This window comes from Cylas formicarius, unplaced genomic scaffold (assembly GCF_029955315.1).
Source record: "Cylas formicarius isolate icCylForm1 unplaced genomic scaffold, icCylForm1.1 PGA_scaffold_7__23_contigs__length_41026272, whole genome shotgun sequence".
Lineage (NCBI taxonomy): Eukaryota > Metazoa > Arthropoda > Insecta > Coleoptera > Brentidae > Cylas > Cylas formicarius.
Window position 1 is genome coordinate 40336050 of NW_026844352.1, and position 27303 is coordinate 40363352.

The 27303-nt window shown below is 36.3% G+C and overlaps 2 protein-coding genes across 4 annotated transcripts; one reads left to right on the forward strand and one right to left on the reverse strand.

Moving 5' to 3' along the window:
- Positions 1–312: 312 nt before the first annotated feature.
- Positions 313–19640, forward strand: LOC132704383 (ATP-binding cassette sub-family G member 1-like). Its single transcript, XM_060674349.1, has 10 exons — positions 313–612; positions 9017–9134; positions 12498–12687; positions 12739–13123; positions 13177–13308; positions 14791–15030; positions 17616–17732; positions 17783–17883; positions 18001–18156; positions 19284–19640. The coding sequence occupies exons 1-10, from the start codon at positions 348–350 to the stop codon at positions 19638–19640; spliced, it is 2061 nt and encodes a 686-aa protein (XP_060530332.1). The 5' UTR covers positions 313–347.
- Positions 19526–27303, reverse strand: LOC132704384 (zinc finger protein 664-like). 3 transcript variants are annotated; one of them, XR_009619275.1, is made up of 6 exons: positions 26543–27303; positions 26130–26483; positions 25857–26073; positions 22567–22924; positions 21786–22192; positions 19526–19663 (listed from the first exon to the last, which is right to left on the reverse strand). XR_009619275.1 is itself a non-coding variant. In XM_060674352.1 (4 exons), the coding sequence occupies exons 1-4, from the start codon at positions 27159–27161 to the stop codon at positions 22573–22575; spliced, it is 1404 nt and encodes a 467-aa protein (XP_060530335.1). In that variant the 5' UTR covers positions 27162–27303; the 3' UTR covers positions 22204–22572. The 3 variants fall into 3 exon arrangements, 2 of the variants coding, with proteins under 2 accessions (XP_060530335.1, XP_060530334.1); XM_060674352.1 differs by lacking the exons at positions 19526–19663; positions 21786–22192 and having other exon boundaries at positions 22204–22924; positions 26268–26483; XM_060674351.1 differs by lacking the exons at positions 19526–19663; positions 21786–22192 and having other exon boundaries at positions 22204–22924.

The window sequence follows — 27303 nt, forward strand, 5'->3', positions numbered from 1 at the left end:
TTTGCGTATTTGAAAATTTTAATTATAATTTTAGATATAATTTAAATATGATTATTAGACCCCAAATATAATTATAAACCCCGTTTGAATTGTATTGCCGCAACTACAACTATAAACCCCGTTAGAATATACATCGTCTTGGTTCCAATACAATTATTTGTGTGTCATTGTTGGACACGTTTTCCGTCGCTAATAAGCGAAATTGCATCGAAGTGCGTCGACTGATTTATCGGGCCGCTGATTAGATTTCTCCCCGAGGGCCGATAAGAACCGCGATTCGGTCAAAATACCCAGTCGTTTTGTAGCCATAGACGTGCGATCGCGGACACGCGTGAGCCTGCGCCGACATGGCTCTTTCTCTAGATTTGTCAAGCGGTAGAACTCGCGACCGCAGTCGCTTCCAAGCGTCCGAAATGAACGGCAGCGTCGGTACCGCGCCGCGGCTGAAGAAACTCGCGAGAATACGTCCGGATTCGCAAAAGATCGACTTGCTGACGATCCCGGAAAACGGATACGTCGACAAGTTCGAAACTTCCATCGTAGGAGGCGCTGCGGTGACGGTGACGTTTAGGGACGTATCGTACACAGTGCGAGAAGGCATTTTCAAGAGACGTAAGTTAGGGGAGGCGCGTTTGGTCGGACAGGACGTAAACAAAGCGATGTCGATCAGCTGACTCACGCGGGACGCAAACAAAGAGAGACAAAGAAGCGGCTACGTTTGCATACGCGCTTTTTGTCTCTGCTTGTGTGTTTACACCCGAGCTTTTTGTTGTTTTTTGTGGCTTGTCACCGTCAAGTCGCTTTACTTTCGACTAACTTTAACTAAATTTGCATCACTCTCACCTACTTATAATGTTATATATAATAATTATAATTATTTGAAATGAAACGGTATATTATCGTTAACATTACCAAAACTACGCTTGTAAATGACTGATATATGAATATATATATGAATATATGAATATTAATATCAATATAAGAATCTTTTACCATTTTTTGGAAGCATTTTACATTCGGCAAATTTTTGAGAACATTGAACAATCGAAGCCCATCACGAAACAGCCTTTTTAACATGTGTAGAGTTTTAACAAACTGAATATCAAAAATCATTTTCACCCCTAACATTATAAAGATGTTTGCACGACATAGGAATTAAATAATCTTGTAAGTAGGATGGAAGCCTTGTTAGATGGAATCAGTCACGTAGATAATCAACTTTTCACACAAGCACATTCCTTCTGATCCGATATGCACACAGTTTACCCACCAGACGTCCTCTATCAATGGCCTCAAAGGCTCTTCGATGATCAATGAAAACAGTTAAAAAAGCAAAAAAGCATTTCATAAAAAAAAACGTTACTGATTGGTAACTATTTTTATATGTTACTGGTATTTATAAGATTTTTGAAAGTTTTGTCAAATCCATAGAATCATAAAAAAAAATAACACTTTCGATAAAAGAAAAAAGTCTATTTAATAATAATAATAAACTGTCTTTATTGAAAATCAAAATATTAAGATGTTAGTCATAATACAAACAATACATGTAACCACAAGAACAACAACACCAACACCATAATTGTCAACAAAATATAAACCCGTATATACAACGTAAATACGAGAAATGGACGCACATCATAAAGTCATACGCTTTATTTGTTTAATTAATTAATTATTTAATTAACGATTTGAAAATTGTGAATTGTAATAAAAACCTTGGTGCTGTATTTGATTGTAGACTTAGATTCGTGGAATATATATTTATAACTTTACTTTTTCAGTTTATATATATATATATATATATATATATATATATATATATATATATATATATATATATATATATAGGGTTTTTTACAGCTGTCGCTGTTTCCCTTCTCTCAACCTACGCCTCCATCCATCTCTGTCTTGCCATTCATCTCCGATACCTCTTTTTTCCATAGATTCATCTACTTCATCCCTCCAAGATCTTCTGGGTCTACCCCTTTTCCTTCTACCTATGGGGCTCCATTCTGTTATCTTGTGTATCCACCTATTTCTGTCCGTTCTTCTTACATGCCCATACCATACCAATCTCTTTTCTTCAATCAATGTTAAGGTATCTTTCTTGACACCCATTCGCTGCGTGATCTCCTCGTTTCTTACTTTGTCTATTCTCGAAATTCTACAACTTCTCCTCCAGTATTCCATTTCAGTGGCCTGTATTTTACTTTTGTATTTTTTGTTGATCACCCAGTTTTCCGCGCCGTATGTCATTACGCTGTGTTAAATATATGTGATTTGGTATGTCGAGTGATGTGCCTATCCCAGAGTATTGGATTTAGTTGTCTGATACAGTTTCGCGTCTGGCCTAGTCTACTGTTCATTTCTTCCTCTGTTGTCCCTTTGTGAGATATTATGAAACCTAAGTATTTGAAATTTTTGGTTCTCTTTATTTGATGATTTTCATCGACTTGTAGGTAGTTTTCTCCATCTTCTGTTGCCAGGTATTCCGTTTTCGAAAAATTTATTTCCATTCGAAGTGTTTTCGGAGCGCGAGCATTAAAGATGCCAAGTGAGATTTTGGCGAAACGTCTGCAGGATTCCAGTCGGAGTTCAACGAGCGAACGGATGATATCCCGGAATATAGTGTCATCACATTTTTCCATCCGTGAATCAATACGTAAGAATATATATATATATATATATATATATATATATATATATATATATATATATATATATATATATATATATATATATATATATATATATATACACTTCGAGTGTTCGAAGTGTTTTAGGAGCGCGAGCATTGAAGATGCCAAGTGAGATTTTGGCGAAACGTCTGCAGGATTCCAGTCGGATGCAGGATTTGCAGGATTCCAGTCGGATGCAGGATTCCGGTCGGAGTTCAGCGAGCGAACGGATGATATCCCGGAATATAGTGTCATCATATATATATATATATATATATATATATATATATATATATATATATATATATATATATATATATATATATATATATATATATATATATATATATATATATATATATATATATATATATATATATATATATATATATATATATATATATATATATATATATATATATATATATATATATATATATATATATATATATATATATATATATATATATCCGGGTGTTTCATCCGTTCATCCGTTCGTTGTTTGAGCCTGGAGTAGGATCATTCGCCTGACGTTTTGCCAAAATATCCTGCAGGTCGTTTACCACCCGCAATTACGGTATTTGAATTAAGTAATTTCGAATCGAAGAAATAAGGGTCAATAATTTTCGTATCCATCCGGTGGATGTTGGTTATGATTTTCTCTGGCCCATCGGGCATTATTTGTACTCACTCCGATACCTACAATTTTGTTCATCTACAGTAACGTTTAAACAAAACGCCGCAATAAGGTAGCAGACGATGAAAAAATTAATCTTATTTGCACATTTATATGATGGTTTCATAAAACTAGTCTACTTTTCAATTGCTATTGGAAGAATTTTCTGCGTGGATGAATGGCTTGCTCCTAAATCTTGATTTCTGTGCCTTCTTTCATTTTTACCCAAGGACCCCCTTGCTGGAATATTTTCCTGATATTCACTTTTGTTGATGACCACTTTTATCTGCTCTTAGTATTACGATGGCGGGATTGGATTTTAGAGATTTTAGAACTGCTTCGGATGCTTCCATGGCTCCGTTTCTATGCTGTTAATGCCATATCATTTTTCAACTGTACCGATCTATATGATAACACAAATACACGATAATGCAGTAATAATTACGTAACTTAAGTTTGCTACAACTAGTATCGGTATAAATTTTGTATAAACGTTTTATCCGCTTTGTGACTAACGTTTTTGTTGGTACACTTTATTGCGGCGTCTCTGTCAAAATCGCCCGTATTTTATCTTGATTAGTTAACATTAATCTACGCTGGTATAGATTTAGCGGCTTATCGCGCCAAGGCATTTTCCAGGAACGTTAAAATTTTGTTCAACCGTATTGGTTTTGGCGTGGTATTATACGAGGCGTATAATATATTATATATAAAATAGTACTCTTCTTGAAACTCAGTCTGGCTTCAGCAAGGGGCACAGTTGTGCAACTGCTCTCCTAAACGTCTCTAATTACTCTAAGGCGTTTGATACCTTCAATAACCATACTTTGCTAACTATTCTAAAATACATAGGGCTTGATGAGGGTGCTGTCGAATTTATGAGGAACTACTTGCAAGGTCGTACACAAAAAGTGGTTCTAAATGGACAGCAATCAGAGTGCCGTGCTATAATATCTGGGGTGCCTCAAGGCTCCATTCTGGGGTCAATTTTATACTGTATATATACGTCCGCGTTTCCTAGTTTTATACAGCATTGCAAAACCCAAATGTATGCAGATGATACATGAGTTTATTATTCATTTTCTGGAGATAAAATTTTGGAAAGCTGTCAAATCACAAATAATGATCTAGAAATCATTAAGAGGGTCTCCCTAGAACATTCACTCCATCTAAATCCAAAAAAAATTATAGCGATGTTCTTTGGTAGGCCCGTGGATGTTGATCGATTATCGCAACTAGAAATAAAAAACCTTGGGCTTATGCTCGGCTATGCTAAGATTTAATGGTCACGTTACCCAATGTATTAAAGAATCCATTGCTCACTTAAAATGCTTATATGGTTCTAAAAATATTGCCATGCCCAGGGATCGGTATTAGGGCCACTACTGTATTTATTGTACTTACTGTACTGTACTTATTGTATTTACTGTATTTAATTATTTATTATTTATATTAAAATATACAAACTTAAAAGCAAGGTACTTCAAATTGTCGTTCAAAAGACGCACGCCTCTGGTCAGTTTTCCTTGGCGTCTTACACGTACACGTACACTTTAGTTTCTTTAAAATCTATCAAAAGAATTCCTTCACAATCCCAAAAGATCGTGGCCATCACCTTTTTTGTTGGCTGGCAGACTCTGAATTTTTTTGGAGGTGCTTCACCCTTACGACGCCACTCCATTGATCCTTTTTTCGATAGAAGGTCATAATAGAGAACCATAGTTTCATCTCCCGTCGCAATGGTTTCTGCCACAGGCTTCGGTTCCGACCCACAGAGTTCCAAAAAAGAGCGCGCACACTCGACACGTCGTTGTTTTTGAATAGCCGAAAGGTTTTTAGGAACCCATCTTGGACTAACCTTATGCATACCTAAATGATCATGCAGGATTCGACGAACATTTGTATCAGTAATTTCTGAGATTTTCTTGACCTTTAAACGTCGATCACTCAATACCACCTCTTCCACCATCGCCACAATATCTTCCGTTATGACCCCCACTGGTCGACCAGTTCTTGAATCATCTTCAAGGGACTCCTGCCCCATTCGAAAACGTTTTGCCCATTCTTTCACTAGAACTTTGGCCGTAGACCCCATCCAGCCTTTCTTTAATAATTTTAGTTGCTAACCCTTCTTTTGTCAAAAACTTTGACTGCTCCATACTCAATTTGCGTTATTGTCGACATTTTTTCGGACACGTCTTGTTTAAAATGCTGCCAATAAAAAAACTATTTGACGCAAGACTTCATTTTTTTTTCGCAGCCTACTAAGGTACATGTTGAAAAGAAGACAAAGTTTTATTGTGATACTGGAGCTGCATCTATGTCAGGCCGGGAAATTTTGACGCTAACCTGGTATTTCCCGGAATATATTGTCATCATTACCTTCGCAGGTTTTTGCCGGACTTTTCTCGTCAAAAGTCCTTTGCCAGTATGTTTTCGACGCGGTATAAGATATAAGGCGAGTTTTCTTATCACGCTGAGAGTTTAGCGTGCTCAAAATAAGTTATTCTCAAGGATAACGATATAGATTAGACGGATCAAGCCACGTAGATTTACGACCCGCCCGAAAGTAAACCGAAATCCATTTGCCTCGCTTACAACGACAGGTACGTCGTTATTGATCGATCATTTTTATCGAACGATTTCGCGAAAACGGTCGAAATTTTAGATGTTTGACTTTCCGACTAACCAAAACTATCAGCGGCTCCCATTTTAACCATCTTCTTATCCTCCGTTTCCTTGTGGCTTCATTTAAATGCGTCTTAGACAGTGATCTACAAAATTTCATAACTTTGCCCGGTTTTTTAAGAATTTCAATGCTTTAGGTAACCAAATGGTTTTTATAAACACTTTTCCTTGTCCGCTTTCTCTCTCAATTATTCCTAAGTGACTTAAAATACTTAATTCACACATAAGCTAAGTATACCAAATGAAAACATGAGGTAGCGGTAGTACAAAATATAGATTTCGTTTACTAACGAAACAAATTACTGTTAAAAAAAATACAGAAAATAAATTTAACTTACATTACGCTGCTCCAAACCTTTTCTTTTCAAATGAATGAAATCTATTTTGCTAAAATTAATAACACAGGTTCAAATCACTTTAAAAAAGCGATTACGTAGTTACGTGGTTCTTTGTTCTATGTGGTATTCCATGTTCTATTCTATGTTTATAAACAGTTGTAAAATAAAAAATCTGTTTATCTAGAATCAGATTGAAACGGAAATTATAACATTTTTTTTGTATTCTTAGCCGAGTATTTAAAGTTATTCCAATCCTAACTTTTTTCATTGTTCTATATCCCATGTTCTATTCTATGGTCTAATCTATACTTACTAACACTTCTAGGAAAGAAATCTATGTAGCCAAAATCAGTAATGCAAACTAAAACCGGAATTAATCATGTTTTTCTTTGCAACTTTAGTGAAGAGTTGAAGGTTATTTCGATCCTGATTTTTTTTTCTAGGTGCTTTGTTCTATTCTATGGTCCATTCTATATTTAAGAACACTTCTACAAAAGAAATCTGTTTATCTAAAATCAGTAATACGAACTAAAACCGAAATAAAATCAAGTTTTTCTTTGCAACTTCAGTGGAGTGTCAATCCTGACTTTTTTCATTTTTCTATGTTCTATGTTCAAATCTATGGTCAATCTGTGTTTATTGACACTTTTATCGAAGAAATGTATTTAGCTAAAATCATTAACACAGATTAAAATGGAAATTAAATCTTGTTTTTTTGCAACTTTAGTCAAGAGTTCAAAGTTATTTCAATCCTGACTTTTTTCATTTTTCTATGTTCTATGTTCAGTTCTATGGTCTAATCCATGTTTATTAACACTTTTATTAAAGAAATGTATTTAGCTAGAATCAGTAACACAGATTAAAACAGAAATTCGATCTTTTTTTTGCAACTTTACTCAACAGTTCAAAGTTATTTCAATCCTGACATATTTTAATGCTCCATATCCTATTCTATTTTATTAATACTTCTAAAAAAAGAAATCTCTGTAGCTAAAATTAGTTTTGGTTAGTTTACTTTAATTTAGATTAAAATGGAAATTAAAACGTGTTTTTTTTTGTAACTTTAGCAGTTGAAGTTATTTTTCATTGTTCTATGTTCTATCTACTATTCTATTCGCTATTCTGTGTTTATGAACACCTCCAGGAAAGAAATCTGTTGAACATTAAAAGTTCTGACTTTCCACTCGCGAAGTTGGTTTAAACACCCGTTGTGGACAGTGTAGCGACCCTTTATCGTCCTTCGCAATCGCCGCAGCGCGAGATATCTGGAAACAATTCAAAAATCATGACTTTTGCTTCGTTCTACGCGGCCGTTTTTCACCGGTCTTTCGTCGTCTCGACAGTCTAATCGAATTCCGCGGCTTATCAATATCGAGCAATGCTTTGTTCCGATAAGCGGTTCATTGTTTCTGAAATTCGTAAGTTTTGGAAAAACGTACATCATGTTCAAAATGCACTGTATAGCATTAACGTAAGGTGCTTTCATCGCGAATCGAGGTCGTCTAAAAAAAATAATGTTCCCGATCGCGTAGATGTTTTTGTCCGAAATCAAAATAACCCAAAAAAAATTTTCGGAAATTTCTAAAACATGCTTGATAAGATTTGATTAATATCGCGAATGATTTTTAAAAATAATTTTAAAATAGGTTCCGTCAGGGAACCAAACTTCATACGTGTGCCAAATTTAAAGTCGATAGCGTCAAATTTCGAACACTTTTCTTGTTTCATAGCAAAACAGCCGAAAATCGGGAAAAAAAATGGCCGGCGGCGTCCGATCGAGGCCATTTTTTGCTGGCTTAATTGTCCCATGGAGTGTTTAAAAGTAGCCAATTCTGAAGACCGTAAGTCAAACGGCTTGAAAGTTACGGCCACTTAATGCCGCGTCTACAGAGAACAGACAGACAAAAAAAATCTGATTCCATCTGTACCGGCCTAAGGCTTCCAAGCGCTGCTGATAAAAAAAGAACACCTTCTAATTTGAGAAATATGTAAAAGTTTGAAAAGGTGCACATTCGCAACCATCTTGCAAATTTAGGTAATATTTGTAAAAACGAAGCATCACGTGTTAATATTAAACAAAATTATTGCAAAATTAATACGCATATACAGTGTGTCCGCGAATGGAGCGCCCAAGAGGAAACAATCATCTACTTTTTATTATACGACGAAATATTTTTTAAAAATCCAACCATTTTTATATAGTTAATTAGTTCTTTCGACAGGCCGAACTTTTAATAAAAAAAGGCTTTCTGCATGGTGAAATATCTGACAGTAAAATACAATAATATAATGCTTATATTTGGTATTTGTATTTTGTAATGTCAGAAAAAAAGACAACAAAGAAATATAATCCTTATTTTTTAACATTGTTATATTAGTTATTAGTGTGTGTCCGTTTCTATGGTTCTATGTTTGCAGAAGAGTTAATTAAAAAAAAAAACAAATCCCAAAGTGATACTTAAAACTTAATAATGCCGACTTGCAGGGGGCAGCAGTTGTCGCGAGAAAGTGTGGTTTGTTTTCAAAAAATTAAGGCCAAGAAGAAATTTTTTTTAATTGTCGATTTTTTCGAAATCGCCTCGAGTTTGCGACAGCCTGTACAGACGTGCGCCAACCGCCTCCCTTGATTTCAGAATGGAAACGAGTGCTGGACAACGTGAACGGGGAATTCCAGGGGGGCCATCTGACGGCCATCATGGGACCCTCAGGTTCTGGAAAATCCACCCTGATGAACATACTGGCTGGTTATACGTAAGTATATTTTCTCTAAACTGCCACTGCTGAGCTTAGAAGAAAAGAGAAGAAGACTACTTGGTATATTTCCGAACTAGGTAGAGCAAATTCGACTTAGATGTGAAGGGCTCGATTTTTGAGGGACATTTCATTCACTACCAACCGAAATATTCGGTCCAATATTTTGGAAAATATACCTGAGACAGAGATTGGTCTGTCGTTATCGAACCAGCTCTTGTCTCCTGGTTTATAGTGGTTATTATTTTTCTAATTTTTAACTCTTCCGGTGAGGAAAACCATGTTGACCAATTTAGTTATGATATTAGGCTAAGAAAATCAGTTTTAGTAGGTTTTAGCAGGTTTTGATTCATTCTATGGGAATTTCAACGATTTATTTCTTGTTGAAGGTTATCGACTATTGTTTCACCGACTTTTGAAAAACGATTATTCAAGCTATTCGCATTTTTATGGTCGTCTACATACAGGTAAAGTTATCTTTACTTATTATATTTTTAAATACTTTACTAATGTTTCATTAACAACCGTTAGGCACTTTAATAAAATTTATCAGTAGCTAAAGCTTATTGATGACGCTGGCCAAGTATTGTCTCTTATAGGTAGTAACAATAAAGCAAATATATAATAACTCTTTAGTCCAATAACAAAATTTATGTGGTACTTGTATGTATTTACTGCGTGCCGGACTATACTGTATATATAATAGAATTTAATGGTTTTCGCGGAAAGAGATTTACCTTAGTTGTCGGGTAACGAAACAATAAACACTTAAAAAAGCGACACAGATATGCTCGGTGCGATCGCACCGAAGGCTTTAAGTGCACGTGCACCAAGTAGCGTTTGGTCTCTTTCTAACGTTGACCGAGTTCATCGCGAAGAGAGGCCGTGGCAAGCATCGCACTCGTAAAAAATTGTAATAGATTTGCGGGTGTTAGCAACGTTGGCAACGTTTTCGGAAAGGGAGGTTATCTAGTTAAAATTATGCGATATAGCTCATTCGATTCATTCGTTCATTCATCCATATAAACAATTAACGATGGTAAAAAGTAGCGTTTAGTTTTTTACTGATAGTTCCTAAACTAATAATCTTTTTGGATTTTGGGAAAAAGATCCTTAAAGAGGAGAAAATTTCAATAATAGTTCTAATTTAACGTTGAAAACTGCTGTCCGAACGCCATATTGATAGTAAATTGCAATACAAAAATTTCTTATAATACTTAAGACTCTTTGGAGCAGATTTTACCACTAACCAATATAGTGACAATGGTTCGTCTATGGTCATAACCTCAATTTTATCAGAAAACGTTTTTTCGTTTTTGGGCTCGTTAAAGGTAAAGTTTACTAATAATTGGTTATTCAAGTAACCTTCTAGGTTAAAAATATGCCTGTGGAACGTCGTAAAGAAACCTTCGGTATCTCGTTTGACAAAAGGCGAAAACTTTCAAGTATTGCTCAGATTTTAGCCTCACATTCCGATCTAAATCGCGAAGGAAGTTCGTATTATATGTGATTTTCGACGATTTTTTTTAGATTTAATCAAATTTCAAGAAAGTGAAGCTTCTACTATAAAAATTGATGCGTGAAACTTGGTTGCAGAAAAAGAGATATCCGGTTGGTAGAATCATTTCAAATCTGACGATTTGAGGGTATATGGAGCGATTTATTTGGAAATTTTTCAACGATTCTCATTGTTTTTTTTTGTTTATTTGATTTTGGAAAATGTCCATTTCTTAATTTACGTTTTCACTAATCCAAAAATTCATTAGAGCAACTGTTTGTATAGAAGTCGATTGTGTAGTCAAATTTGTTTTTTCTTTTTTCTGCCAGTTTTTGCATGGAAATTTTCAATTTTGAAATATCTCGAATTTAGAAGGGATAAAATTTCTCATTAAATATGGCATTAAATGCCCATCTAATTCAATTCAACATGCTTTGCTACATTTAGAAGACGTAGATAATAAATAAAAGTCGACATCTTAGTCCACAATGTATTTACTAAGTACCAATTAATCGTATAGCCAAGTATACTCATTGGTCACGATCAACTACAGAACATGACTTCGACAGTACCACTCATAGTACAAACTAGCAGGTATTGCAATACATAGAACAAAACTTTATATCATATGCAACGCATATTCCTAGTACATTGTGTTTATTTTATCTAAATTTTCCGAAAAAGTGAGTGCAACAAAAAGTTTTAAGTTCTTCATTGCACCAGACTACTAACGCCTCACCGCATCTCGGTGCACGCGAGGACCAGGTCATTGTTCTCCCGAAAAGTCCTTATCCCATTCGACCTTTATCGAACAAACGCCGAAATCAAATTTGCGTCTCGCATTGCCGATACCTTGATCTCGAAAATTTTATCTGGTAAACAATTACACGACCTTGTAGGAAACGAATTATAATTTGGAGCATTTCGATTAATTTTTGATCGAAACCGCCAATGATACGCTGCGGCGCATTACCTACCATTAATTACGATTTCGGCGATACGGCCTTGGCAATTCAGATTTACGGAACTCTCCAAATAATGTTTTTTTTTTTTAATAAAATAGAGTTCGTTCCTTACACTACTCGTTTGTTATGCGCAAAACCAAGACAATTTTTTCTTTAGATCGCGCATAACCTATACACGCATAGTACATCAATCGGTAACAAATGACATCAGACAGAAAAAGATTACGATGTGGAATACTTAATACTGACCTGGAAAATTAGCGACCGGTGCTGTTGAAATTTAGACCCATTTAGAGGAACTCGATCGCAGATAAGAAGCGTTGAATTAAAAATATCGTTCGAACAATCTGCTGTTCTTAAACCACATGTTTATTTCCAATCAATAATTTAACACTTACCAAAAGCAGTCGAGCCAGAGTTAGAGAGCGTACTGTAAACGTCAAATCTATGTCTTCTTCTTTTCATGCAAATTGCAACTGTAGCTTTGGAAGCAGAAGCACGGAAGATTTGTTTGTGATCATGTTGAGCAAATCTTATCTTAAAATGTCTATGACCTTCTAATATTTATAAGTGTATGAGTCCCTAATTCCGGTGACGATTCAAGTAGAGTTACAAGCAAATGCGACAAAATGCAATAGATGTCGATAACAAGTTTTTTCACGCAAAAAGACAATATCCAATAAATATTAAAATACCGATTCTCTGAGCTCATTTGGATGTGCCATACTCACATTTGTTACATTTTAATGTTTGCCTGTGTCGCGCCATCTAACGCGCTTAAGAGTTGTTTGATCTTTGACGAACGTTCGAAAAGTGATTTGTTTTGGTGGAAGTAGAAAACGACTCTTCGTGTTTTCTTTCATTCGTAATTGCGCGAAATATTTGTTTTCCGATTTCCAGGACGGGCATTAGCAGCGGACAGTTATACACGAACCAGCAAATCAGGAACGAGCTGGCTTTTCGAAAGCAGTCCTGCTACATAATGCAGGACGACAAGCTCCAGCCGCTGTTGACCGTACAGGAAGCCATGACGGTGGCGGCCAATCTCAAACTGCCTTCGTCGGTTAGCGCCCAAGAAAAACACAATAAAGTAAGTAATTTTTTATATTTACATGGTTTCATAGGTTTTATCGTGTTTTAGGTTAAGGAAATCCTGGAGTCGATAAGTTTATGGCCCCACAGGAAGGTGAAGACCAAGTCCCTATCGGGCGGTCAGAAAAAGCGACTCTCCATCGCTCTAGAATTGATCAAAAACCCTCAGATCATGTTTTTCGACGAGCCCACCAGCGGCCTGGATAGTTTGACTTCGAAGCAGTGCGTGATGTTGCTGAAGCAGCTCGCGCAGGCTGGAAAAACCATAGTCTGCACCATACACCAACCGAGCGCGATGATCTTCGACCTGTTCGATCATTTATATACGTTATCGGACGGTAGATGCATGTACCAAGGTTCCGTGAAAGGATTGCTGTCTTACTTGGAAGAGTTGGATTTAAAATGTCCGCCGTACCACAATCCGGCCGATTACCGTGGGTTATCAATTTAATTTTGGAGGCGTCGCGGTTCAGTCTCGTATTTTCAGTGCTGGAGGTGGTTTCTGGGGAACATGGCGATCATTCGGAAGAGTTAGTGAAAAAGTCGAAGAACGGACTGAACCAGGACTGGATCAGCGTCGAAGCGGGTTCGTTGCAACTCGATACGATCGAGCATATAGGTACGTTCGATTTCAAACTTAGACAACTGTCTTTTTTTTAACTTTTTTTTTTGAACCATGTTATGTGTTATTTTCATTTTGACATTGTTTAAAAGCGAATGTTTCGTTTTTTGAAATAAACCCAAAGTCCTAAAGTCGATACTCGCCTAGATGTTGGGTGATAAAAGTAATTTTATTTTTTCGTTTTTTTTTTATTACTTGCGTTCACAGTTTCGAAAATATTGGTACAAAAATTCGCATGTGGGCGTTTTCGGGGAGGGAGGCAGTCAGTTTGTTGCGATCATTTGTAGGTGGCGCCACCCGCGCACAATTTGCAAAAATACCTTTATATATATATATATATATATATATATATATATATATATATATATATATATATATATATATATATATATATATTTAGATATTCTCAAATTTAATTTCTAATAATACAGGATCTTTTCCGTTTTTTTTATTTGTTTATTGTTTATAAGTCGAACTTTCTGACGTTCGTTTTTAATCCTGTCTCAGGATATTCACATTTTTAATTCGTAACTTATTAAAATATTACTTTTAAATGAACTCGCTAATAGTTGCGAATGAATACAAAAAAAAAAAGAATACTTTTAAGAACAAGAAAAAGCCTGGTGTCTTTTCTATTACTGTTACTAAAACAACAATTTATTAAAATAACAAAATGAAATGAAAAAAATTGATGCTATGATTGATTGATGATGATTGATCTATTTCTTCCTTACATCTTTCTAATTCTTACAAAAAAAAAAACATTTTCCCTTTACATCACGTTTCTATCTACTTTTCATAACGTCATGGTCCAGCCGTATATAAAAAATTATCCCTTAACCTCATAAACGGTACACACGTCAATCCCTTTGTTAAGATGTCGGCTTGTCCTTTCTCAGACTCAATGTAAACTAAATCCGTCTCCGTTACCCATATGTTCACAGACTAAATTTAAAATCTGTGACTATTTGCGGGATTTTTAACGATTGACAAAAAAATAGAAAGCCCCGAGTAAATATTCAGGCGTAAAATCTATGCCTAAAACATTGAAGCCGGAAAAAAAGCGTTACTGTTCAAATTTTAAAAGACTAACAAAAATTTGAAGTTTAAATTATCACAAAAACTGCATCCCTTATGACACTAGTACAGTCAATCAGCAGAAATGCTATTTCGAAACTTAATGAAAATCAAATTCTCGAGGTTAATAAAAATTTGTCAATCCTAAGATTGACAGAAAACATATCGACAACCGAAAATAAGCTTCAACTTAAAGAGGGATCTAGGGAATGATTACCATAGTTGTGTCGACAACAGTTTCGGTATCTGTGGTCCCGTTTTTACTAGATAACTTAGCAACTGATCGAAGAAGAAACAGACCATAACGTAATTCTTCTTCTTCTTGGGGCCAAAAAAATTGAACTGACGCCCACAGCACAAACACCCTATTATTCTGTGCAAAATTGCTTTTTTATTTTTCAGATAAAATGATGAAATCTGGTACCATAACCCCCGTTCATGCGCCGGCCATCGTTTTCCCCCGACCAAACTTCTGTGATATTAAAAGTGATGAGAGTGACGCGTGCTGCAAAGGGACTTACCCCACCACGTGTCTTTATCAGGTGCTCGTGTTACTTAAACGGGCGTTTTTGGTTTTGTCCAGGGACAGAACCCTGACGTACAACAGATTAGCGACCCATTCGCTTATCGCTCTTTTCATAGGTAAACGAGGGTCCCTTATAATGGCGGCTTCATCCGGCTAGCATCCATTAACATTCATCCCTAAGTGCACATTTCTTTAATCGATTTATTTATTTACGCTTATTTTAACGAATTTATGAAAAAAATATTGTTTCATTAATATTTTAATTTTGTATGGTAAATTTTAAAATAGGGGCCACGTCATGGTAGCTGCACCAATATCTTGTTTTTCTGATTTTTTTGCCCGTGCTGTCTTTTCTTGAATAAAATACTGCACTATCTCTATAAAGTACAGCCTTTTTTGCATAAATATTTTTTTATAATATTTTTTCACCCGTTTTTTAGTTAGTTGATAGTCATCTATCACCTATCCATGGTGTTATTGCAGACAACTAATATAGGTTTCGTTATGGGATTTCCTTATTTATCTTTCTTCGCAGTTCCTTTTCCAGTATAAATAATCAACGAATACAAATACCCCGGTTTAGATTCGCAGAGCACGCAGATCGTTTTAGAGGGACGTCTGGATCCAACCAAATCGTCCTTTGTACAATAACAAACTTTCATCTACACTGAAGCCTCGTTTAGGTATATAAAATGCACTAAATTTTCTATAGAGAGCTTCATAAATAAGCCAAATTTTGTTTAGTTTAGGATTCGGATGAGTATGACAGTCATCTGATTCATTATCAGAAAGAATCTATTTTTTTTTACTTATAAATATCGACGTAAAGATATTTCTTTCCTTTGGCTTTTTTAGTATTCCTTGAATTATATTTATACATAAAAATATTTGCATTTCCTCTGTGGTTGATTATCAAAAAATAAGCGGAGATAACCAAAGACTGCAAAATTATCTGCATTGTATCTGTATCTACATCGCCATCGCCCCTTCCGCTTTCTGATAAATTGGCATACTCAAATTCAGAATCTTCTTTCATTCAACCATAAAAAAAATTTTACCCGAGGTAAAATATATTACATTGTTATACTAGAGCAAAACTTATTTTAGCAAAATGTCTTGGATTTTCAAATATCACTGCAAACGTTGCCCGTATACGTCACGGAGGTGTGCATTAAGCGGTTAACAGCCTAATCGCTCTATACAAAGCGTACAATATTCTTTAAAAAACACGATACGGGAAGATTTTAATGTAACTTAACCTAATTTGTTGTCACATACGATCGGTGATAGAACTGGAGAACAAAGAAAGAAAAAAAGTGAGATGAAATACACTAACAGTCACTATTTGCAAATGTTCTGGATTCCTCCTTGCTGACGTTTCGGCAATTATCCTGTTGACTTCTTCAGGCTTTAACTGTAGTATGACAGTATTTTGTGGAAGTTTCTTTTAAAAAAATACAAATAGTAATATTCATTGAAATCCAGGAACAAACAAGCAGACAAAACGAGGACATTCGTGTTTCGCGTCGTAGTGTGCCGACAAAAGTAGGAGACCAATGAATCAGTGAAATTACTTTTCGTGTTTTTTCCTTGGCAGAAGAATTGATTGCGTGAGGGAATTTTCCATTGTTGATGAGGTTTTTTCATGTTCCCTTAGACCATTTGATATTTTTCGTCCTGTCTCTCCGATGTTGGAATGCTGTGTGCTCCTAGTGTCTCACTCTTAAATGTTGAGAGATTTTTGGACAGTCTGGTTCTAACATCGTATTTCTTAGGAACTTTTGATACGTGGTCAGTGATGTTTTGATTATAATGAAGGAACTCATTTTCTTTGGAAGGTTGTGATATAATGTAACGCTTGATATCTCTAATGATGAGAGAAGCAAATATGTTGCGATGACTCGGGTAGGGATGCATAGATAGATAGGGCAGCCATGAACACAACCAGCATCGTCAAACTTTAAAATCAGAATCTCATCAACATTCACGCACCAGGATTATCCTTTCGACTTAATAGCACCATTTTACCACTTTACAGAGGAAACTGATAATTTCGTAATAACTAAATTAGAAACTTAAAATAATCTCGAAGTCTTAGATATTCTTAACAATCAGACCTAACTCATAGTCACGTGACCATGCTGGTTTACAGAACCGTAAATTACAACCCCAATCATTGGACCCAGAATTAAAACACCTATCACACTTATTATTAAGGTATCAGTGTGAACGTCTGGTCTAAACCGGTGTTTCGCCTTGGCGTTTAAACTATAATTTCATGGGATCAGTGGAAACAGCTCAAAACCAGTACATTTTTTTATCAAATATAACCTTGGGGTGGGCTCTCTAATCACCTTTGCTTTTCTTAACAACGTCTCAGGTCTTTATGTTTCACCAACGTATTAATCAGTTAGCTCCACCCTCCTCAGACCGTATATAAGCTGGTATATAGTAGAATGCAGTTTCAGTTTAGCCCCGAAGAAGTCATCAAGTCATCATCACCAAACGGCTTTTTAGGTTTAGATTTCACATAAGCTATTAATGCAAAGTCAAAAGTCGACCAACTGTTTACTGGTAATGGTTTGGTGGAGCTGCACGTCCATTTGGATTCACTAAATTTTAAATTCGAGCTGATGTTAACTGATGCTTGCCTCAATCTACCATTGCCCAACGTTCGTTATAAAATGAACCGCCGTTTTAGGTATTTTATATTACGGCGTCGGGCGGGACGCCTCGAACATGATGAACAATTTCAACTTCCTCTTCTTCACCGTGATGTTCTTGATGTTGACAGCGTTGAATTGCATCACGACCACGTGTAAGTGTAACGTCGTAAACTTTAAGCGCAATAAGTGAACAATATTTTAGTTCCCACCGAAGTGCCGATAATTTCGAGGGAACATTTCAACAAGTGGTATTCGCTAAAGTCGTATTACATTGCCATTTCCGTAGCCGATATTCCCGTACAAGTAAGTTTGAGCGAAACGGACGATATAATACGCGCGTTGTACGGTTTCATTTTACCGACTGACCGGAGCGGTGCTTCGCCGCGCCGGTGTGTATTGAAGCTTGCCCGTCTCTTTCAGATGTTGGCCACGATCATTTACGGATTAGTTACTTATTTTTTGACCCAACAACCCGTCGAATTATACAGACTACTTTCGTTTCTGCTGATGTGTATACTGATATCTTTAGTCGCGCAAAGTTTCGGACTGTTCATCGGTGCCTGTATGGAAATTAAAGTAAGAAAACCCACGATGAGTTTATTAATTATTCCTAGTTTCTTAATGCGAGAGAGTGATGATGGAATATAGATTTAGCAATGACAGGGATTATAATTATAAGACATTAATTATATTGAAATGAGAATAATATGTATATCATTTGTACTATTAACAAGCAAATTTTAGTGAGGTTGCAGTCCAGAAAAATAATAAGGGACTCTCTATCATTCTCTCTTCATCGTTTCAACGTCACTTATTATAAAAGTGGTGGGGATTTTATTCAAATTTACAATCTCTCCCTTTTCTGCCTTAATTTCGTATTTAAAATAAGGCAGCTGGCATTATCCGTGACCCAGTAGAAATAAGATCCAGCGTTTGCAGTGTTTGGAAGCTCGAAAGGAGTTGCCAGGCATGCCTAGGAAAAGTGCTTTTTAGGGACACCCGAGAAATTGTAATCTATGGGTCAAAAAATTGAAAAACGGAAAAGACCTGAGCTGACGAAACAGCTAAAAAACATAAATAACAAACGGAGAAGAACTTTAAAAGGCTCTAAGCGAAATAGATCAACGACAGCCGCCATATTGATTACCAACGAAAAATTTAGAATGTGTGCTCCATTGATCTGACAAAAGACAGAATTATAGAGGAAGTGTTTTGATATATATCAATAAAAAAACTAGTGCTGTTGTCCACCTTATCTTTACAATCTGCCTCTGAGTTAAAACAATTCGGAAAATGACTCTCATTACTCCTCGTTAGAGGAGAGGAGACCAATAAACTCATATGCTCTCAAGCTTGAATGAGTTGAGACCAATAAACATTCTTCCTGACCTTCCGGTCAGGATTCCGATCCGATTATGCCTGTGCTAGAGCTCCACTCAGAGAATTACCAGTTGAGAGGTTTGAGAGTTGAGAGAGACAGCAGGCAGTCAAATTGGCTGGAGTTAAGGGAGTTGCTGCGATGTCTGAAGAGGTGTAACGACAGGTGTTCCACAGGGTTCTATCCTTGGACTACTCCTTTCTGATTTCGTCCACCACATAACCTGTAAATTTATGTCCTACCAAAAGTGACCTTTTAAAAAAAGCACTCTCGCATTAAGAGACAGAGCATAGTCGATTTTTTTATTATGTTTTTTAAATTTTAGAACGGTGTGATATTCGGTCCGTTTTGCTTCCTGCCGTTTACGATTTTCTCGGGATTTTTCGTGCAACTGAACGACTGCCACCCGTATTTGCAGTGGGTGTTCCACATATCGTTTCTGAAGTACGGCCTCGAAGGGCTGGTACTGTCCGTATTCGGCTACGGCAGGCCTAAACTCCCTTGCAACGCGGACTACTGCCATTTCGTATACCCCACGAAATTCCTCAACGAAATGGATATGGAAAACGCCCTGTATTCGAACGCTGTGATATTTTTATTAGGGCTGACGGTGTTCCTAAGGGTCATCGGTTACTACGCGTTAAGGATACAAATCCAGAGGAGCAGGAGCAAAAGGGTCTGAGACGCGGAGTAATTCGAGAGAGACTGAAAACAAGACACGAGTTATTTTATAAATAGCTCGGTAACGTTTCACCAGAAATTATCGAAAAGTATTCTATTTATTGAACGTTGTGTATTACTTTTACATGCCGAGTATTTTTTAAGTAGGGATTTTATTACTTACAATTAAGTCGATGACGATTTCGGAATGTTACCTGTACATGGGGGGCATTAGATGATATTTTATTGTTACTTTTTAGCCAAAGAAACGACTGAAGGATTGTATCGCGAACGGCTTTAATTCAGTCAAAGTTTAAGTTGGAAAAAAAATTGATATTTTGAATTTTTTCTGGTTTTATTTTTTTAAAGTGTAAACTAATTTCCACTGAAACTGTGACTCTAACCGTAAATCATATAATTTTTGACTTCCAAGAAACTAATTAGAATGTCTGAGCTGACTTTGAAAAAACTGTCTGAATGTTTGAGAGACATATCGAAATTTCTGACAAGTGTCACAATTTCCGAAAAACAAATCAAGATCTCTGGAAAACGTGTCAAAATTTCTGACCTCTGAAGAATCAATCAGAACATCTGAGAAATTTCTGACTTCTGAGAAACATGTCAGAATTTCTGACTTTAGAAATAAGTCGGAGCATCTGAAAAACGTGTTAAAATTTTTGAAAAACAAGTATAAATATCTAAGAAACGCCAGAATGAATGAATTGAAAAACATGTCACGATACTTTGTAAGTTCTGAGAAACTAGTGAGAATGCCTGAGAAACATTTCATAATTTATGACCTCTAGAAAATCAACCAGAATGTCTGAGAAACTTGTCAGAATTTCTGACCTGACAAATCGGTCAGAATATATGAGAAACGTGTGAAAGGCAAGTCTAATTTCTGAGAAACATTTCCGAAAATCTGAAAAATATGTCAGAATTCCTGAAAAAAATTTAGAAATTTCTGACTTCTGACAAATCAGTAACGGTGTCAGAATTTCTGACATAAGTCTTGCTGAAAAACAAGTGAAAATTTAAATTATGGACATAAAATCGACGTTTTCAATATTTTCTGGTTTTATGTAAAGAATGTCTGAGAAACATGTCGGAATTTCTGACTTCTGAGAAACCAGTCAGCACACCTGAGAAACGTCAGAATTTCTGACCTCTGAAAAATCAATCGGAATGTGTGAGAAATGTCTGACTTCTGAGAAACATGTCAGAATTTCTGACCTAGGAAATCAGTAAGAATATATGAAAAACGTGTCAGAATTTTTGAAAAACAAATATAAATTTCTGACAAAGGACAGAATTTCTGAAAAACATGTGACACTTTTTGACTTCTGAGAAACCCGTGAAAATGCCTGAGAAACATTTCTGACCTCTAAAAACTCAATCAGAATGTCCGAGAAACGTGTCGGAATTTTTGACATAAGGCAGTATTTCTGACCTGAGAACTCGGTCAAAATATCTGAGAAACGTGTCACAATTTTTGAAAAACAAGTCTGGATTTCTGAAAAATACGTCAGAATTACTAAAATACATTTCGGAATTTCTGACTTCTGAAAAACCAGTCAGAATTTCCGACTTCTGAAAAAACAATCAGAATATCTGAGAAATGTTTGACTTCTGAGAAACATGTCAGAATTTCTGACCTTGGAAATCAGTCAGAATATCTGAAAAACATGCCAGAATTTATGATAAACATGTGACACTTTCTGACTTCTGAGAACTCGAGAGAATGCCTGAGAAACAATTCACAATTTCTGACCTCTAAAAACTCAATCAGAATGTCTGAGAAACGTGTCGGAATTTTTGACTAAGGCAGTATTTCTGATAAACATGTCTGAGAAACTAGTCAGAATGCCCGAGAAACATGTGAGAATTTCTGACCTGAGAACTCGGTCAAAATATCTGAGAAAAACGTTTCACAATTTTTGAAAAACAAGTCTGGATTTCCGAAAAATACGTCAGAATTTCTTAAATACATTTCGAAAATTCTGACTTCTGAGAAATTAGCGTCAGTGTCTCAGAAACGTGTCAGAATTTCTGACATAGGTCTTTCTGAAAAACACGTGAAAATTTAAATTATGGTTATAAAATCAATATTTTCTGGTTTGATTTAAAAAACAAAAGTGGTGCTGGTAAAAATGGTAAAAACGCTTACCGAAATAAGGGCGCGGAAGGGGGGCATTTCTCGGTGTAATGTGTGATGCGTACCCTAAACGGCAATTTTCAGATTTTTTTCCCATAACTGGATTACCCTGCATATTTTTGGGCTGTTTCACCGAATCTCTCGCGTCGTCTTCCGGTTCAAGAAATTTTTCGTTTTCGAGAAAATCTTTTATTTTTTTCAATAGGTCCCATCTGAAATTCCTGCCGAATTTATCTCGAAATTTCGAGCGCTTACTCACTTCCCGAACAAAAACCGCTAATCGCGCCGACAAAATGGCCGCCGATGTCCGATCGGCTCGATATTTCGCGGGCCGCTACGCATCGCCTAGTATTAGTCAGCAGAGAAATTTGAAGCCCGCAGTTGCAACCGTTCCACTGTAGTCCGGCTTCAAAACTTCGCTACGGTTGGTTACATAGAACAGACGACCGAGAACAGAGAACAGACAAAATTAAAAGTGGGTTTTTTCCGACGCCGACCTCGTAATATCCTTACATACACACGTAAAAGCTTTGATGGTACACTTTAATAACGACCCATACATTTTGTACACAAGTTTTGGCGATTTTTTTTTTTTCAAATAAACGAAACGCGAACTTTTCTGTTCAATGTTTGGAATGTAACACGCACTTTATTAACTCGCGGCTATAAAAAGAGGTAGAAAATCGATCCTGGTACAAACGAAAGCTGTAACAACTGATATTCCCGTATTTACAAAAACCAAATAAACTTTCGAATATATTCTCAACAATAGCGACCACCAACTGAGACGCACCTTCTATTAGCTGTACTCTTCTTCGTGCTTCTCCACTTTTATGAAAGGTACGCTAACTCCGTTGTCGATTTCGTGTTTAACCTCGTCGATTTCTTGTTTTATCGACTTGCAGGTCTCCAGGGCGTCGTCGTGTGTCGCGCGGTCCGCGTCTTTTCTCTCCTGTTGCATTTTGTCTATCGCTTTCCTCACGTTCGGCGTGAGACTGTTCGCCCTTTTGAATTCGGGAAAGAACTTGGGGTGCCTTTCACGAACGTGACGGTACAGCATTTTGCTGATCGGAAACCTTTTCTCGCACAACGTGCATCCGAATGGTTTTTCCTTGGTGTGAACGGTCCTCATGTGTTCCTTGGCGGTTGTACTGAAAATACGTTTGGCATCTCTATTTTTAACAGAAAATTACGAAACAAGAAGGAACCAACATTGATAATTGAACATTGAACATGTCCTAGCAGTGTAAGCACTATTTTGTCGCATATAATGAATGACACCTTTACACGGGCATGGCGTTAAGCACATAGAAAGCAATTATGCCTTTCTTTTTAAATAATAATACCATATCAGATATAGTTAACAAAATGCTCAGATGACTGGATGAAAATCTACGATAAAAATCAACAAGTTCTGCCGAAGTTCCGCAAAATCTCCTTTTGCTTAAGCTCGATTAGGGGAAATCTACTACGTCTTATTGCTTCATTGCTGAAAGATCGTTACTATCAAGTACGAGCAAATGGCAGTTTGTCAAACAAGATGCTTAGTGGTGTTCCGCGGGGATCAGTTCTTGGGCCGGTGCTTGTTCTAATTTATGTAAGCGACATCAGTGAAAATATCAAAACTTCAATCACACTGTTTGCATGGAGTGCATAGAGTGCGAATCCCGCTGAATACTATGACGACTTTCTGAGGAAAAATGGAAAATGAAACTAAACGAAGAGAAATGCAATGCTATGACTATGGGAACAAACAGAACTGAGTATCGTTATATCCTACACCATGTAGGAGAACAGAAAGGCCTTGGATTATTATAAGAAGGCCTTTCTTAATAGATCATCTCAGAAAACTTCAAATCCGTTTATCTTACGATTCCTATGAGGAAAAACTTGTAAAGCTGAATTTAACAACCCTGAAAGAGAGACGATGACAAGATGATACAAAACTGGTGCTCGTGTCAACTGAACTACTTTCAAAATTACCCGAATATCCATCTATGAGGTCACTCCAAAAAATTAACCAAAGAAAAGACTGTCAAACTGCAGTGAAAAAACTTCCTATGCAACAAGTACTAATTATTTAAACAACAAATTGGACAGAGAATTGCACCTAATTATAATCAATAACTCTTTTTTCTTTCTTTTTCTCTTTTATAAAAATATTTGTCGTTTTTGTGATATCAGTGAAAATACACTATATAGATACGTATATTATATGTTTTTTTTAAAGAATTTTTTAATATAATTTGTATTCGTACATTAGACATTAAACGTTTGCTGTTGTAAATAAATAAATAAATAAAATAAAATAATGTGAAAGGAATTTGAAACTTTACGCGGTTTTTTGTGAACGATTATGAAACACTGTGCGACTGCTTTTGCAACAAAAAAATAAAAAGTACATTAGAAACGCCCCTTGGCTGACTAATGAAATTGCTTGAAAGAACATTTTCTAACGACAATTACTAACAATTATAAATGACGTCCAAAAAATCGCATGCAAACTATTGCCGGTGCAAAATTGAATATTTCTTTAACTGGAACACTGGAAAAATGCAATGTTTTGAAAATGCAAGCTTAAAATTTCACTTGTTTTAAAAGAATTTAAAATGAAATGAGTTCTTAGAATATATCTAGTCATTTAAACTTTTAAATATAGTTCTTAGTTATCTTGGGCAAGTTTTTGAAGAATACGCGAAATTATCTCGACAAAATAATTGAAAATTTCGGAGAAACAGACTTTCTGAAAAAAATCTGGAAAACAAATCAAATTTTTGAAAAGTAAGTCAAAATTTCTGACTACTGAGAAACCAGTCGTAATGTAAACTGTTATAATTTCTGATTTTTCGGAAATTAGTCAGAATTTCTAATATATTTCAAGATTTCTGAGAAACATGTCACAAGTTCCGAAAAGTAAGCCAGACTATGTGAAAAAAACGTCAGACCTTATCACTTCTGAGAAACCATTGAAAACTTCTCACTTCTGATAAATGAATCAAAATGTCTAAAAAACAGATCAGAATTTCTAAGAAAGATGTTTTTAAAAATAGGCCAGAATTTCTGAAAATGCATCAGAATTTCTGACTACTGAGAAACAAGTCGGAATGTCTAAGAAAATGTAATGATGAGCAATAATGAACATCTACGAAGTCACTTGGAATTGATTATGAAGCATGTCAAAATTTCGGAAAAACAAATAGAACTTTCTGAGAAAAAAGTCGGAATTTCTGAGAAACGTAAAAAATTCTAAAAAATAAGTCAGAATTTATGAAAAATACCTCACAATTTCTGAAAACCCAGTGAAAATTCCTGAGAAAAAAGTCAGAATTTCTGAGAAACATGTGAAAAATTCTGAAAAATAAATCAGGATTTATGAAAAATACCTCACAATTTCTGAAAAGTAAGTGAAAATTCCTGAGAAATAAGTCACAATTTCTGAGAAACATGTAAAAAATTCTGAAAAATAAGTCAGAATTTATGAAAAATACCTCACAATTTCTGAAAACCCAGTAAAAATTCCTGAGAAAAAAGTCAGATTTTCTCAGAAACATGTAAAACAACTCTGAAAAATAAGAATTTATGAAAAACACCTCACAATTTATGAAAACCAAGTGAAAATTTCTCAGAAAAAGTCAGAATTTCTGAGAAACATGTAGGAATTTATGAAAAATATGACGGAATTTCTGCAAAACAAGTCAGAATTTCAAAAGTAAGTATTTGCTAAAGAACATTGCTAATCAGATACAGGGTAATTCATATAAAATGGGTAAGCTCTAGATTGAATTTTTCGGAAAATTTCCATTAATTTAAAAACCTTTTATAGTGTATTAATAAAAATTGGTTTTTTGGCATGACGGTTATGAATTTAAAGTTTGTCTGCACGTTGCTAATAGAGGGTGCTCGTTAGACAAACCTCATCATATTTCTGCAATTGACTTGTTTCTCAGAAACTCCTAATTACTCTTCAGAAAGTCTGTGTTATTTCTGAAAAAGTCTGTCATATTTCTCAATTTCTAAATCATTAATGCTGAGCTGTATCTCAGAAATTCTCACCTGTTTCTCAGAAACTGCTCCCGGACTTACCTGTGGGCAAACGATTTCTCGCAAATTTTACAAGAAAACGGCTTCTCCCCGGTATGCGTCCTCTTGTGCCGGGTCAAGTTCTCCACCGTCAAAAACCCCTTTCCGCACTCCAAGCAGCCGTAGGGCTTCTCGCCGGTGTGGGTCATCCGGTGGCGTTTCAGGTTTTGGGACGACGCGAATCCCCTGTTGCAAATGTCGCAGGCGTACGGTCGGAGCCCTTTAAGAAAAACCATAAAGCGTGAAGGAAAATTGCTCCCAACCGTTCGCTTTTACCTGAATGGGAATTGACATGCCTCCGCAAATGACTAGCCGAGGCGAAAGCTTTATCACAGAAGTTGCACTCGAAAGCTTTTATGGCGTTGTGATTTTTTTGATGCGACTGCAAGGTTTGGAATTTACTGAAACTCTTACCGCACAGGTGGCACATGAAAGGGCCTGTCGTTGAGGCCTCATGAGTGATCATATGAGTGGCCAACTGCTTCATGTTTTTCATCATGTTATCACACTGGGGGCACTTTACAGATCTTTTTCCCACCTTGACCTCCTCGTGACCTTTCCGGTGCTTTTTCAATCTCGCTTTAGTTTTGAACGCCGAGTTGCAATAGTCGCACACATAAGGTCTCTCCCCTAAAAATCACATAAAAAATATAAAATATTAGACCCCTCTGGGTTTCCGCTCGGTTTACCTGAATGCGTCTTCAAGTGGTCCTCCAAATGGGCAAACTGGGTGAATTTCCTGCCGCATTCGTGGCACTCGTACCTCCTCTCCCCCGTGTGTATCCTCATGTGTTTGTTGAGGTTACCGTTGACGGTAAATTTCTTGGCGCAAATTGCGCACTCGAACGGTTTCTCGCCCGTGTGTTTCCTAGCGTGCACCTTCAACTGGGTGTTATCGCGGAACATCTTCCCGCAATTGCAACACTTGTAGCGTTTATCGTCCAAACGCCTACTCTTCAGATGCAACTCCAAATCGTACTCGTCTAAAAATGTCAGCCTGCACACTTCACACTTGGCAATGCCGTCTTCGTCGGACGACGACTCGTCGTCCGAACTTTCCGATTTCACGTTGCAATTGTCATTTCGATTAAGATCGCCAAAAGGGGTATGGGTAACACCCCTTCCTTCTATCGCATCCTTGGCGTGCAATTTCACGCAATCTGGTTTACAATCCGCATCTAGGTCGTCTTCGTAACTACAATCCTCAACTTTAACAAGATTACAAGACGTCAAGCAATTGTTTACAGATGCGGGAAAGTCGTCTGGCGGTTCGCTTTTCAATTCTTTATTGTTTATTAACGTTTCCATTTTCCCCTATCGACCCGCTATCAAAAACAACCACCACCATACATCTTTAAAGCCGTATTTTACAACATATTTAACGAAATCGTTACTCGTGTCTTGCGGACGGACCACAAACACACGCACAGATAAATTAACAAGGTTAGTT